Here is a 15,459-nt window from a genome sequence, read left to right on the forward strand (position 1 = left end):
AGAAACGTTCTAGCAAGAAGCAGTGAAGCGGATTAATCAACTGCTGGCAGCACAGGGCGTAGAGAAGAGTGGAGGTGCCGCCGACTCGCATGCTAAGAATTTGGCCTTGCAGCTCATGTTGCAGGGCAGCCAAATGGCAAAGAGGGTATTGCGCAGTGTGTTAGGTGGAGAAGTTTTAGTGAATCTAGGGTTTTTGTAACTTCAGTTTACCTGGGAGAAGGTGTGGGGAGAAGTTTATAATGAGATTTAAATATTTGACTACTTTACCTTGTGCCTCAATAAACTGTAGTATGAATCCATTATTTTCTTCTGCTTAACTGTTCTGCTCAGGGTCAAACTAAGCTCCTCTGGTGTTTAAAACTTCAACTATCATTGCCCCTTTGATGTATCTCATTTCCCTGTAAACATGAACGTATGATGATTTTGAATCTTCTGCATCCCCTGTACCTTGTGTGCTCCGATCTGAGAGCTTAGAAAATGGCTCTTCTGTGTCATGAGCTGTGGCTGAAGTTTAAGCAGCCCTTTTGATTCCTAGCAGACATAACCTTCTCTCACTGGTGTGCCACCTTCACAAATAAAAGCAGCAGCATGTTTTCTGTGTGCTGACATTACCTCACCTACAATCTGTCTGTCTTCAATCAGTTTTACTTGGGCTCCTTACTCGTTTCCTGTCAGAGAATATTCCCTGGCTCCGTAGCTCACCCTGCTAGACGTTTGTCTCATGTTTCCTGAAGCAGTTCCTTTGTTACTACAAAAAGAATTTGGTGCCCTCCTGAGATGTGAATTATTGAACTTTCCTTCCCAAGAGAGCAAGTAACTTGGCTGAAATTACATTACCTATTTCCCATGTTCCTCTGTTTGTGTTTAGTCTTTCTTGATAACTGTCAAATTTGTTGGTTATTTTATAGAGGTTTTTTTAGATGCAATATTAAACAATATCACAGATTACAAAAGTGTCACACTGTGCAGAATCCTGACTTCAGGAGGGAAAGCAGTGGGTCTTCTTTCTGATAAATGTCATATGCAGGCTTTAAATAAACATGATTTGTTCCTCTAACTTGGGAATAAAACTTTGGTGCTTCCCAGCTAAAGCCATTGAGATTGGTTTGCTGATACACAATCAATTCAGAGGTAACAGGAGGGGAACTACTCCACAATTTTGGGTTCAGTTCTACGGGCCACATGTTTGAAAGCAGTTCTTGAGGTTCATGGGTTTCAAAGAGAAATTTTTTCCTATTCCTTTGTAGAAAATCATTGTGAGATACAGCTATGATGCATAAAGGCGCTCTGCCTTACTTCACCGTGGAAGTAAGTTGTGCACCTGTTGAATCGTCTGGTATTTAAAGTAGAAGAATTACTATTCTTTGCTTTTTGATGTGCTAATCTTCTGGTGCTGCCACACTTTTCTTAGCTGTCTGCCCCTCTTTGATCCCGTGGCTCCGTTGCAAGCTGGTGTACAGTCCAGAAGGTCAGGCATTTGGAGCCTACAGTGGTTTAGAGCAGTCCCAGAGGTCTGACAGTTTATCAGGCTGCAGCAATCCCTCTGCAGCCTTTTAAGCAAATGCTATCATTGGAGAGCAAGTTGTTGCTGTGGTGACGTGCTTTTTTTCAATCTATATTTGGTCAGAAGGGTGTGAGGTTTCCTGTGGGGACAGCAAGCTTTTGGCATGCCAAGGTTGATTGTTGACATGCTCCAAACAGACCTACCTTGGATGTAAATGTGAAGCTGGCAGCTTCAGAACAATGTATGTTGTCTGTTTATTGGGATGTGATATGTACATGAAACACGTTTAACCCTTTTCTGAGCAGCCTGCGCTGCCTGCTTGTTGTCCTTAAAAGTGGAAATGATTACTTAGGGCTTGTCTCTTTGACGTATTGCTTCTCCCCAGTGTAATCCTGTTGAGTGGACAGCAGCAAATGTGCTATGAGCCGGTGGTCTTTTTGTTTAACTGGAAACTTCCCTGCCCCAAGTCCTTCAAAAAGAAGGAAAAAAAATTTAAAAATAACAAAGTATGTGGTCCTAACAAATAGGTGTGTTTGTGACTGACAAAATGCATAAACATGTTCTTGTGAATAGACTTGAGTTAGAGTTCCAGAATATGTCAGCTCTTTTTCCATCGTGGTAGTACCTGCGGTCTGTTATCTGTGCAGTACGAACATGGAAAACCTTTAATGAAAGAGTTTTAAATTGGAAGAGGGGCCTAGTAGTACTGAATTTTTTTTTTCTTGGGGGAGTCTTGAAGGAGCTCTGTCACTTTACTTCATTGTTTCTCCTTTTTGTCTTCCTCTCCTTCTAGGTTTTATTGCATCTGATATGACTTCCAGAAACTCTAGTACCCAGTTGTGGTTAATTACCCACTACCATGAAATGGGGTCTCTGTATGACTATCTACAGCTCACTACCCTGGACACTGTCAGCTGCCTGCGCATAGTACTGTCCATAGCTAGTGGTCTTGCACATTTGCACATAGAGATATTTGGAACCCAGGGGAAGCCTGCTATTTCTCATCGGGACTTGAAGAGCAAAAATATCCTCGTGAAGAAAAACGGACAGTGCTGCATAGCGGATTTAGGTGAGTTCATTTGGATGCTGATATACTCGGTGCGTTCCTGGAGAAATCAAATATATCAGAAAACTCCCAACTGTAAAAGCCTTAACGTAACCTTAAAATAACCTTACCAAGATCTGATATTACCCAGAAGACTTACGACAGCCACTAGATGGCACTTACAACTTAAAAATGACACTGCTGCTGAGGAGGCCTGGTGTGGCCTCTGCGTTGAGGAGCAGATCTAACATTTTGGACTTCTCTTGGGTTTTCATTGTTAAATTCCATTCATGGATCCCAGAAGGTGGCAGTTATTAGGCTTCAGCTCATTTCTGAACTAATAAATGTCCTTCCACTTACAGTCTACGAGCTATGTGCTTGCTGTCCCAAGCTCTGTAGGTCCATCCAGCTTGAGTTGTTTGCCAGATAATTCAGTGACCCACAGCTAGGTTGTCAGTGACCAACTGGTTTTAGACTTTAAGCTGGTAGGATGCTGAGGAACAGTTTGCAGCAGTATGGCTCGTTCACACCTCGGGGGTATGTCTGACTATTGGTTTTTTCTTTTCTCTGAAGACAAGGCAGCAAGTAGCGGTAGAGCAGTAGTATTGGAGTTGTTGGCTAGACAAAAAGTGTACTGGGAGGTGGGATTTTTGTTCTTTTTCAAGAATAATTCCACTGCATAGTTCCTATCCCTTTTGCCTGAGGGACGAGATACACACAGGGAAAACGTGAAAGCCACACACCTGAGCCTATCTAAATTTGCAGAGGGAATAGTAAGTAAACAGTGGAGCAGTAAGTTGAAAATACAGAACTTCAGAGACTGGCTTTTAAATAAATTTGTAGTTCATGCTGAGGAGGAGGCAGCACATACTGGCATTGACTCACTGATGAAGTGAAATCTACTACATTATTTATCTCGAGGCTTCAGATATTTGAGAGATTTTCTCAAGCACAGTAATAAACATTTCCCAGTTAGTTTTTATGGCAGTAAAATAGCTATTTCCTTATGTGAAATCCTCAGGCATGATTCTGACATGTCCTTCATTTGTTCCTGCTCTGTGAAGGAGAGTTACCAGAGTTTGCTTGTTTCTGCCCTGTATTCATGCCCTGTCTTCCTGTGTAGCTTTGTTTTTGGTTTGTTGTTTTTTTCCCCCCCCCCCCTCTGGGCACCTTCTCTGTTTCAACACGTGAACCATACAATTACAATGGCACTTAGAGAGCGGTAAGTGTGAGCGGGTGGAAAGAGTCTCTACAGCTGCCTAGAGCAAAGCTGGGCTTGGGCTTGGGCTCAGTCGGTCACAGCAGGTTCTGGACTTGCAACGTACCCATTAAGAGTAGGTGTCAGCTCTAAAAACGAAGAGGAATAAAATGGCTTTGATGCGTACCTTGTAACTGCCTGTTTAGCTGGCAGCCTGGGTGCCGCACGCCCGAGCGCTGCGTAGCTTGGTGTTCGTTGCCATTCAGTCCTAGTCCTTCTGGCTGGCACGAGCACAAGAGCTTTGTGAATTGGCCGCTTGTCCTTCAGCCAGCGTGCTGGAAACCGACGTCCCGACCAGCAACCCAGGCACCCAGAGCTGCAGTTACAAAACTGGCTGTTTCAAATGCATTCTCGCTAAGCGGGAACTGTGTGATAAGGTCCGAGGATGGATGTCAGTCTTGCTTCAGCACTGTGGAAAAGTTCTGTCCTTCTACTTCTGAAGCAGTTCACGTGTATGGTAATAGGTCTTAGCCCAGCAACTTCACAGAATTAGGCAGAACGATGCTTATACAGAAAGAAGAAAAAGCCCAACCCTCCTCTTACTCCCTCCTTCCCCTTGCCCATCCATACAGAGTAGTGAATGTCTGTTTGAAACAAACCCTGCTATTTGTAAGGAAGGTGCAAAGAAAGCTAACAAAATATATTTGCCCAATTCTTGTTTCTAGCAGATACTCCAGTATACTGAAGAGGATTTTTTTGGTGTCTTGAAAACCAGTGTTTTTCATCAATTCATATTCCTGTCAAGCTTTTTAAAGAATTAGTGTCTTGCAGTAAGAGCTTCTCTGCCAAGCACTTATGCACCCTTAAGTTAAATGTGCATTGAGATCTCCTGAGGTGAAAAGAAACTGAAGCAGTGCAATATCTGCCTCCTAACCCTCACGAACAGCACAGATGGCACCGTGATGAGAACCTGATTACAACATTGTTGTCCCCTGACCTTATTGCAACACTTTCTTAGTTTGTAGTGTGTGGGATGCTGACTTGCATCCCTCAGCCTTAAACCTTTGACCTGCCAATCTAGTGAATCAGTTTTGCCCAATTTGAATGGAATATTACGATTTTTATCAGAGCATTCTCCAAAGTCCTGATGTCTTCGGAGTCTGCCAGGAAACTTGTTTTGTAACCTTTGTTTCCAGTGTGCAAATCTTTGTTTTGTTTTTGAAATATTATAACCCATACATATTGTATAATTTATATTTATATAAACAAATGCATGCATGTATAAGTGTGTGTATAAATGTGTCCTCTGTGTGTGTGTGTGTGTGTATATATATATATGTAAAAAAATATTTTTATTGGGAGAGCAGGCTTTCCAAATTACTGTCTCAGCAGTCATGGGTTGGATTTTTGTTACGGTGAAGTACAGACTGGGTTTTGGAAAGAAGGAAAAAAGATCCAGTGATATTTTAATTTTTTGTGGGGCTGAGTTAGAAAGCTTGTTAAGTTTCATCTAAAATAAACTCAGGTTAAATGTAAAGAGTATATGTTATTCTTACAAGAGTTGTTGAGGAAATTAAGGGAGAGTTTGTGTCATCTTTTGTATTGCTTAGTTATGTCATGCACCTGTTGCTGTTCAATTTGCAGTGCTCTGTTTACCATGGCAAAATAAGTACTCTGTGTGTTTCCAAATTTACAGTAATTTAGTCCCTCACATAATGTTCTTTGCTTAAATGCTTAGTAATTAGCAGAAACCAGGTAGAGTGGTTTTGACTGGCTCATTTTAGATCAACTTGAGGATGTTTATTTTTCAAGCTACTGCAAATATGGTGTTTTTTATTTTCCAGCTTTATTTTTTAACTTGTGTATATCCATCATGCAGTGTTTTTCTTCTCTCTTCCCCACAGTTCAGATATATCCACCTACCCAAAAGTTCTATAAATAAATTTGAATGCTGGGTAAAATTGTTTTCTTCCAAGTAACAGATGCTTGTCCTTCTGCGTATACGTGCCTAGAGCGCTGGTGACATCCAGCGGCTGCAAAACACTTAATGACAACATTTTGCAACAGTGCAATAACATGCTTAGTGGTAATCCCTGAGGGGATAATTGGTCCAAGTCTACGGACACAGTGGCTGTTTTTGATAGCCAGTTTGGAGCTGACCCAGTTGGTCTTCGGACAGTTGGACTCTCAGCTCTTTTTTAAGAAATTGTCTGATGGGTGTCACTGCACACAAATAATTTTAAATGTATGCTGCTATAGTCTTAAAGGGGCCTTAACAGTGATTGATTGATTTTTTTTTTTCCCCCTGTCCCTTCAGGCCTTGCCGTAATGCACTCCCAAAGCACGAATCAGTTGGATGTGGGGAACAATCCCCGTGTGGGTACCAAGCGCTACATGGCTCCAGAAGTCTTGGATGAGACTATCCAGGCAGACTGCTTTGACTCATATAAAAGGGTCGATATCTGGGCCTTTGGGCTGGTCCTTTGGGAAGTAGCAAGACGCATGGTTAGCAATGGTAAGTATTTGGGACCACTTTACTTGCTTTTAGAAGGGGTTAAGCAAATGGGAATTCATGGCAAAGCACCTGCCACCAAAATGGATAGGATGAGCGGGAAAATACTGGACCTCCAAAGTATTTTGATTGCTGACACTTTGCTGCCTGTGAAGTTGTTGGCATGTTGGGTGCTGAGTATTGATGTCATTTCTGTTAAGGCCGAGAAGGAGGGTCCCCTGCCACATCCTATATTGTGATGAGATGTAATTCATACCAGTTAGTCAGTTAAGTTAAAATTTCATATTATAAAGTCTCTAAACTTTTTCCATATGTCATTAAGCCGTAGTGAATACTTTTAGGTGGCTGTTTCTTGTGACAAAGCCTAAGGAACAGAAGGAGAACACGTGGGAAGCAAAGAAGTGAAGTGATCACAAGTCAGGGGTGCACTTGCTTTACCAGGTTAAATGCACTTGCAAAGCAGGCCTTGGTCCAAGTACAGTTCTGCCTGGGAGAAGTGCCACTGCAGCCCTGCCTTGTAGCACACAGCGTTGCTTCATGTTTCCTTGGCAAAGGAGTCTCAGTTTAAGAGCCTTTAAGCTGGGTATTTGTTGGTGCTATTTCTTGTGTGTGTAATTCAGAAGTCCTCTCTAACTTCTGGACCTCAGGTTGTGCTCTCCGGACCCAAGTTTGAGTCAGAGTGGCTCAAACTGAAGAATTGAAGGCCCCTTTTTTGGTGGGAACTGTTTCAAGTGAGAATCTGAGGGAAGACTTTGGAGGAAAGGATTAAGATAGCTTTAGAGATGTTCTCAAAAAGCAGCTGTTGAGAGCCAAAGGAGGGAGCATGAGTGGTGGTGTGGAGAGAGGAGCAGTGAGTGGACAGGGTTAGGCTGCAATATGGTATGACAGTGAAGGCATGTGGTAGCTGGTACAGAGTAACAAAGCCTGACTCAAATTCTAGTGGAAGTTAGGGGGTACTTGCCTCATTATTTCTCATGCATTATCTCTTCTCCATTCTCTGAGCCCAGTGGAAATCCTGTGCAAGTGGTGTTGTACTGGGCTACGGGGAGTGGGGAGAGAGGACAGGTGAATATGCAGCAGCTCTAGAAACAAATATTTAATTCTATTAAAGTACAGGACTTTGAACTACGAACCTTGTATTTCATCTGTTACCTGTTGTGGCCAAAACAATTTAACTGTGAGTAAAAAAAAAGGTATTGCTCCCTTGTTCAGGGTAATTCTCAGCACAGCAGCTGCAGGCAGCTAGTTGTCTCCAGAAACACTGCAGTGAGGCTTGTTATGAGAAGGCTGCTGGAAGGTGGCACTTCTGAGAAGATTTGCAGACTTTCCAAGCTTGCTGTGAGATTCCCTGGGGCCTGGAGCACTGTCCAAAGCCCCCGTTTTCTCTAGGATGCTTACAGGGTGCTTAAAGAAAGCTGACTTGGAGGTAGCAAAATGCATCAGGTAGGCTCAGGTGGCTAATTTAAGTTTCCTTACAAGCCTGAGAGCTTGCTTTCGTAGCTCTGAAGAGAACCATAATGGATTTTTGTCTGTGATGGAGAGCAGGGCTATCTGTGTGGGTGGACAGCTGTTGTGGTGCAATTTAACTTGCAGGGTCTATGATGAGCAGCTCCTGTTTCGCTGGGAGCCGGCAGCAGCCACAGGACTTACTGCAGGAGCAGAAGGGAGCTTGCGCAGGCTTTCTGCGGGGTGGCAGAGCGGAGCTCCTGACCTTGCCTGCTTCCCCGTCAGAGGTGTCGCTTGAAGACGCACGCAGCAAAAGGAATAGCTATTGTTCTGGTACAAGAACGTACGTCACCTGCATCACAAAGTGTGATGATGATCTCAGGCGAAGGTTTATGTGGTTAATTCGAGGAAGGAGGAGAGTCCTGTGAATGCATGGTGTTAATTTTCCTTATGATGTACTCTGTTTATTGGCAAATGTATGTCGTAGGCAGTTAGGAAGACACTCATTGCATTTCCCAACATTTGGAGACCTCTGGGTTGCAGTTCATGTCAGTGTGAGCGCCTTGAGAATTTAAGCTGTAACGTCATTGTTTTCAGTGCAGTTTTATGTTCTGCACTTTGTCCGTCTCAGCGATCTGCGAGCACTGTAGTTTACCAGTTGCCATAACATGATGGTCTTGCTGGGCAGGGGTTGATCAATTCACTGTGTGATAGGCAATGCTCGCTGCCGTGGGAAGGGAAGCCAGCGCGTGAGGAGGCAGTCGGTCTTCCCCACGCTGCCCGCAGAGGGGCTGTGCCCGTAGCTGTGGGTGGTGGGACCAGCAGCGCTTACATGTAGGCACCGTGCGGAGTACTGTCGTCTGAATGTAGCAGTTGGCCTGTGTGATGATGAAACGTCACGTGTAATCTTGATAAGTTTATTTTTACTGCCAGTCTTGGATTTTGAGTAGTTCATCTGGAATCTGTCTTGCAACAGTGCTGTTCTGGAAGCTGGTAATCCTTTGTGGAATATTGGATGTCTTGCTCTCTGTATATGAATATACATTTATACTTATTTCTGTGTGTGTATACTGTATGTAATATATTTAAACACACACAGTCTTATGTAGTTACCTCTTGCAATTAAAACTCCAGGAAATGATATCTATTATTTAAATATTCCCGTGCTGAAGTTTTGATACATACGTATTGCTGCAGTAACTGCAGTTCACAGCCAACTTACCTGAGCCACTTTTGAACTAGTGAGCTTAGATCGTGCTGGCAGCTTCACCAAGATGGTATGAAACTCAGCGTGCACTGCAGACCAGCCAGTGATGATAGGTAAGTGCTTCAGGGATTTGATGTCTGCTGAGCTCAGTGCCACTCTGGAAGCACTTTTCACAGTAATGCAGACACGTCATGATATTGGTCATGTCACTAAAGTCTTAAGTTTAAGACAACAGTGATACCAATTCCACAGTACTTACTTCCAGCTGCTCAGTATTTCTGCCCGTTGCTGTAAGTAATTACACTTCCTTGCGCTGGTTTGAAATGGAGTAAATATTTTCTCTCAAATCCAAGTGTTTAGCTGTGTGGAAATCATTATTTCATCAGGTGATCGCTCAGATAACCCTGTTTGAGTTGTAGTAAGACGCCAGCACTGGGAGCGAGCATGCTGAGGTCAAGGCAGCGAGGTCAAGGCAGCATGCTTATGTGAGCCAGGTGACGGTGTGTCTCGGGTGGGCTGGAGGCACTCGCCAGTTGTGTGTGCGCTAGGGATTTTTGCTGCTGTCCCATGCTGATGGACACGCGTCACCTCTCATCTACTGGGTGGAAATGCAGAGTCTATTCCAGTGAGTCAGCCTGGTTTAGTGCTTCGTTTGTGGAACTGAAGTTCCTGTCATCTGGCTAAAAGTTTGATATTTTTTTAAAAACTTAAAGTTTATTTTCAAATTTTTAATTTTTTAAAGGTTTATTTTTACTTTTGAGATTTTAAAATATTTTAAATTTTTTTTAAGCTTATCTAATGGTCCTGGAGGTGACACGGTGATTCTCAGTACTTTTGTGTGGCTTAGTGTAAGGCGGAAACTGTGGTAGGAAACTCCTTCGACACAACCATGAGTACTTGGTAATCGTCTTTGTGCTGTAGCAGGAGCCACTCAGCATTTCTCTCTGTACTTGAAAAATGCGATTTAAGACCCCAAGTCAGCATTTAACTCATTCAGAGAGAGCAGTGCTTGTTCCTTGTGGAGTGGTGCTTCACCGCTTTTGAGTGCGCTGCCTTCTAGCGTGCAGCGCCCGGCATCCGTCCTTACCTGCCTCCTGGCACTTAGTTCTGTTCCTTGTTGTCTTCGCTGTCATTCCCAGTATTGTGGTCCTGTTCAGTTCTAAAGCAGTGTGAGCAGCTGAAAGACGGTTACTGCTCAGAGCCGCCCCAGTGCGCGGTCGTCACCTCTGCAGCGCCGTCTCTGTTGCCTAGGCGTTCGCTTTGCTCCGGCGTGAGATTTGAGCACGTGTAGGACGAGCTGACATTGAAGGAACGAGGAATAAAGGTGAACAAAACCGCTGCTCTGTGTGTGAGTTCCACTTCATTTGAGTAGCAAAAAGCCAGCAACCCCAGGGAGAGAAAATACAGTGTATCGTAAATTACAGAAGTCACCCTAAAACTGTCCGGAAAGCGGGGAGCTGTAGCCCGTGCCGCGCGCCTCTCGGGCCGCCCTCGTCACGAGCGGCCGGCTCGCTTCCCCGGGGCAGTGGGCGAGGGAAGCGTGTCACAGGTCAGCGACAGTTTTGCGAGCGGAGCGGTGTGGGCTAGAGGTTGCAGCGCCTCGCTGGCACCGCTGGCGGGCTGCGGCAGAGCCCGCGGCGCTCCCGCGGGACCTCTGACGCACAGGCCGGAGTACTCCGGAATCGCTCCAATGGAGTAAAGGCTAGACACACTTCGCTTCGTGTTTGTTACTCTGTCTTATCTGAAAGAGCTGCTCTGTACCCTATACTTTGCAAAGACCACATGAAAATAGTAAATTAGAGCCAGTGTTTCTCTTTTAGGGATAAAGTTCATCTGTAATATCCTAATGACCCTGGAAACGTTTTCAGAGCTCTGTGAAGTAGCTCTGCAGTTCTGTATTTGGCTAATACGACGCCACTACTTTCTCTGAAATGGAAATATGAATAGCGCGGATACACAGGAGGTTTTTTGTATTGCTGAATTCTCACAATAAATGTTGTTCTGTGTTCTGGGGGGAAGCAGGAGGAGCGCGAAGATGAGCGTGGCCCTGTAGGTGATGTTTGGTGGATGCAGTTACGAGTCAAAGGAGGAGGGTGGGTGATGCTTCTTTACGCAGCGTGTACTATAGTCTGGCCTTCTGCCCCCGTGTCAGAATAGCGCAGGGTGATCCCTGCAGTCTGCTGTGACTTTGTGGTAACTCGCTTGGGTCGCCAGATCTTTGACCTGTCCTGCTATTTCTGAAGGGAGCTGTAACTTCCTGAACACCATTTCCCCTTTTGACTAGCCATCACAGATGGGTGTTTAGATTTTTACAGAGGATCTATGGGATTTTGGTCTTAATCTCTAATAAAATAAAAAAAAACTAAATCCCAACCACTGTAGCAAAGTTTGAGAACCTCTTTTCAACTTAAGTATATCCAGTGCAACAGAAATTCTCCTGGATTTCATGACCGTGGGACAGCTGCCAGTCTGCTAAAAAGCAGTTTTAAGACTGTCCTGCCTATGCTTCCACTGGACACAGAGGGCCTCGTTTGCTTGGTGTTTTTCCAAGCTGCCGACCCAAATGCCTGTCTCGAACACCAGTCTTTAAATTGGCTTCTGGAGAAAGTTGAGCTCCCTGTAGATGACTTGTGAGCTTAACCCACCGATGAAACAGCAGTGCTGCATGCAGGCCTTACACAGCAGGCACAAGGCTTTTTAGCCTGCCAGTTTTATGTGAGCTGGGTGACAAGTTGTGAGAGCCGACAGACAAACTCATTTTTCCGTGTGGAGTCCTAGAAGATACATTCAGACACTGGGTGCCATGGGCTCGCGGGTGGTCGGCTTTGTGACGGCATGTGGTGCCGATTACCCTAGGTATTTTCCTGTTTTAATAACAAGAGATGGAATTATTGGAAGCACCAGCGTGAGGGTCTGTAGATGCTGACATGATTATTGTCCTCTTTCAGGAACCATAAAACCATGCCAAGTGTGTGGTACGCCTACTAAAAACCACAACGCAGGCCTGAAATTTTTTACATCAGCTGGCAGAAATCCCAGTTTTGTGGTTGTCAGTAAAGCTCCATGCATTATAAAAGATGGCCTTTTGGCAAGCGTATTTATTTCTCACCATTTCAGCTCAAGCATCCGCAAAATGGGTATAGTTCTTACGTTGTGGAGTTGTAATATGAGCCAATTAATTAACATTCTGGATAGAAAAAGCTGTTCCTATGATAGTAAATGCTATTCTGTTGTTTAATGGCTGCTTGATACTGTGGTGTTAACTTTTAAAAGATTTTTGTGCTTATTATAGAATTATTAAGGTTGGAAAAGACCTCTAGGATCATCAAGTCCTACCGTCAACCCACCACTACCATGCCTCCTACACCGTGCCCTGAAGTGCTGCATCTACACGTCTTTTAAATACCTCCAGGGATGGCAAAGAATCATTTTAGACAGCTAGGTCATCTGTTCTCCCTTTCTGTGCAGTCATTAAATAACGCCTCTCTTGTGTCTCACTAGGTATTGTGGAAGACTATAAACCACCGTTTTATGACTTGGTTCCAAACGATCCCAGTTTTGAAGACATGAGAAAAGTGGTCTGTGTAGATCAGCAAAGGCCGAACATTCCCAACAGATGGTTCTCAGACCCTGTAAGTGAGCGCGCCGGTGGGTGGTTTGCAGAAGATACAAACTCACCTTTCTTCTTTTGAAATAGTCGTGGAAGTTATTTTCAGTGATCACCTGAAATGGAAGTGGTCTCGGTGCCGCTTCTCGGGAGCGTTACCTGCAAAGATTTCAGAAGCGTGCTGGCGTGCGTGATGAACCTGTGTCTCGGAGCAGGAGGAAAACACCACGAGCAAACTGAAGATTCTGAAGTCTGAGCTATTCACAGATTAGTCTTTTAGCAGCACGATTTAACAATAAGTAGTTTAAAGCTGCTCTTCCTATGTTGTTCTCTCTCTAAGGGGAGCTTTCTTTGAGGGCAGGGTAGCCTGCCTAGGCCTTTCAGCGGCTTATAAGCAGGCAGATTTAGAACCGAATTTTGGTCTCTCTCCTGTGTACAGGATAAGGGACTGTTCCTTTTGAAAGGCTAGTGCTGAAGTTGATTTTTCATCATCAGAATCGGTCTGGACTCTTCGGGTTGAACAGCTGGTTTGTTACCGAAGCTGTGGAGATCTGTTTGGATCTGTATGGCGGGTAGGGCCAGCCAGGATGAGAAGTCCCGTCTGCGTGCTTTGGGTTGCAGAGCCGCGCTGTGCTGCCGCACGAGCCAGCTGTGAATCCCAGCCGTTTAAAGCTGCGCTGGACATGATGAAATCACAGGCAGAAAATCTCTACCTTCTCTGGCTTCCTTCGCTGATCTTGCAGTCAGTTTCATTGAAAAGAGATTCTGTGGAGTGTTTTCTTAATTAGAAAAAAACCTCAAACTCCATTGTTTAAAATTGCGGTAGCTTGTCACTCCAGTCGGCCATCGATTAGTTATTCTCTTGGTTTAACCATTTTATCTAACTTGCTTGTTCGGTTTTTTCCCCAGCACGTGAAAGCTGTATATTTGATAGATAAATAATAAGCTCTGTGGACTTCTGAAAATCAAGTATTAATAAGGCAATAAAACTTTATTGTGTTAGTGCCGATCCCAGTCTAGTGGTTTCTTGGCTTGTGATTTGTGTACTTATGTTGTGTGTTGTTTTTTATTCTTTTCCCAGACATTAACATCTCTTGCCAAGCTGATGAAAGAATGCTGGTATCAAAATCCATCAGCGAGACTAACAGCCCTGCGAATCAAAAAGACTTTGACCAAAATTGATAATTCCTTAGATAAACTGAAAGCTGACTGTTGACCTTCTTCTCGTGGTGCTCTCCTGATAGGAAGGCATTTGTCTGGTTCAGAAGTAGTCTGGCCAGACGGTTTATACGATTGGTCCCCATGTGGCTACTTACAGAGGCAGAAGTTCTTACCAAGCCCACCTGTTTGGGAGACATCGGAACCGTATGGACTTTGCTCAGTGACTACAATGGGCATTTCACAAATGGTCAAGCTATAAGGACTCAACGCTGGATGTACTGTTGCAAAGGTAGTGGCCTGAAGGAAGACAGAGAAATCCTAAGACAAGATCAGGGCATTAAATAATGGCTTTGAACAGCTTTTTCTTTTTTTTTTTTTTTTTTTAATTCTCCTAATCACTCCCAGGGTGAACACATGGAAGTGGTAAATTTTAATCAGCAATATTGCCTGTGCTTCTCTTCTTTATTGCACTAGGAATTCTTTGCATTCCTTACTTGCACTGTCACTGTTAATTTTAATGACATGACTTGCCAAAAATATGATTGGCTGTATACTACATTGATCTATGCCTGAGTAATAGGAAATGAATTTGGTAAACTGAAAATGTAACTGTCAGATTTTAGCTGCATTTTACACGTGTACTGATGTTTACAATAATGCTGAACATTAGGAATTTCTCGTTTATACAAAACTTGCAAATTATTTATTACTAGTGCACTTGCCAGTTTTTTAAACTGTAAAATAAGTGCATAAAGTTAAAGCTTATTTTTATGTGGCCTCTTTCATGATTTCTTACACAGACGTTTTTGTAACACAATATAACCTGAAACATAAATTGTTTTCTGTATTATCATATTACAACCCGATAGTCACATTTTAAGTGCTTCACATTTGTAAGTGTGTGGTCTGTAACATATTTTCAGTTCAAATACGGAACATATATATAGCCATTACCCACATGACGTTGTGTCTAGTATCTTACTGATCTAGAAGAGGAAAGCAGTGGAGGAATTAACTAGAATTTTAGGTCATGAATGCTGTGGGGAAAATGCATTTTATTTCTTCTAAGCTATATAATATGCATTTAAACTCTGCCAGAAAAAATAACTATTTTGTTTTAATCTACTTTTTCTATTTAGTAGTTATTTGTATAAATTAAATAGAATGTTTTCAAGTCAAACAAAAGAGTGTTTTAGTTCTCTTACTGCCTGTTAGTGCAAAGGTATACTAATGCAGCAGTGGGTCTCTCCAGTCATACGTGCGCAGGTGGATAGAGCTGGTCCAGGTCAATACTGGGTGGAACACCAAGGTACGGAGGCTGTTAACGGTTGTTTGTCTGGCTGTGTTTTTCCTCTGCTGAACTGGATCCCAAAATAGTACAGCAGGGAGCTGGTGTACGCTCTTTGGACGTGACGCCAACCATGTCCACGCAGACCTCCGGGAGCGTGTCTTGCAGAAGAGGTGTGTTATCCCCTAGCCCTGTGGGGAAGGATTCAGCTTTGTACCCAGAGAACTGTTTTCTCTGCCTGTACCTCTTGATACTCTCATCTTACTCGTTATGCCAAGTGGAAGAGTAACTAGGAAGCGACAGTGCCCTTTCATCCTTGGAAAAAAACTCCTTTATTCATGGGCTTGAAATCCTCCAGGAAATCTAAGGACCTGGATAGTAATTAGCCATTTGGACATGTTTCCTCTCTGGCTTAAAAAATTTCTCTGAGATTCCCTTCTGTGCTTTAAGTCTGACGGATTCTGCTCTCCTGTTTCTCTGACTCTTCCTTC

At 43.6% G+C, this 15,459-nt stretch overlaps 1 protein-coding gene across 2 annotated transcripts in view; it reads left to right on the forward strand.

Moving 5' to 3' along the window:
• ACVR1 (activin A receptor type 1) overlaps positions 1-14,865 on the forward strand; it is a 66,083-nt gene extending 51,218 nt beyond the window's left edge. For both annotated transcript variants that reach the window (XM_064450911.1, XM_064450910.1), the window contains exons 7-10: positions 2,298-2,573; positions 6,065-6,262; positions 12,414-12,544; positions 13,601-14,865. In XM_064450911.1, the coding sequence (XP_064306981.1) occupies positions 2,298-2,573; positions 6,065-6,262; positions 12,414-12,544; positions 13,601-13,735 (740 nt within the window). In that variant the 3' untranslated portion in view covers positions 13,736-14,865. The remainder of the gene's footprint in view (positions 1-2,297; positions 2,574-6,064; positions 6,263-12,413; positions 12,545-13,600) is intronic.
• Positions 14,866-15,459: the final 594 nt, after the last annotated feature.

Source organism: Phalacrocorax carbo, chromosome 5 (assembly GCF_963921805.1).
Source record: "Phalacrocorax carbo chromosome 5, bPhaCar2.1, whole genome shotgun sequence".
NCBI classification, from domain to species: Eukaryota; Metazoa; Chordata; class Aves; order Suliformes; family Phalacrocoracidae; genus Phalacrocorax; species Phalacrocorax carbo.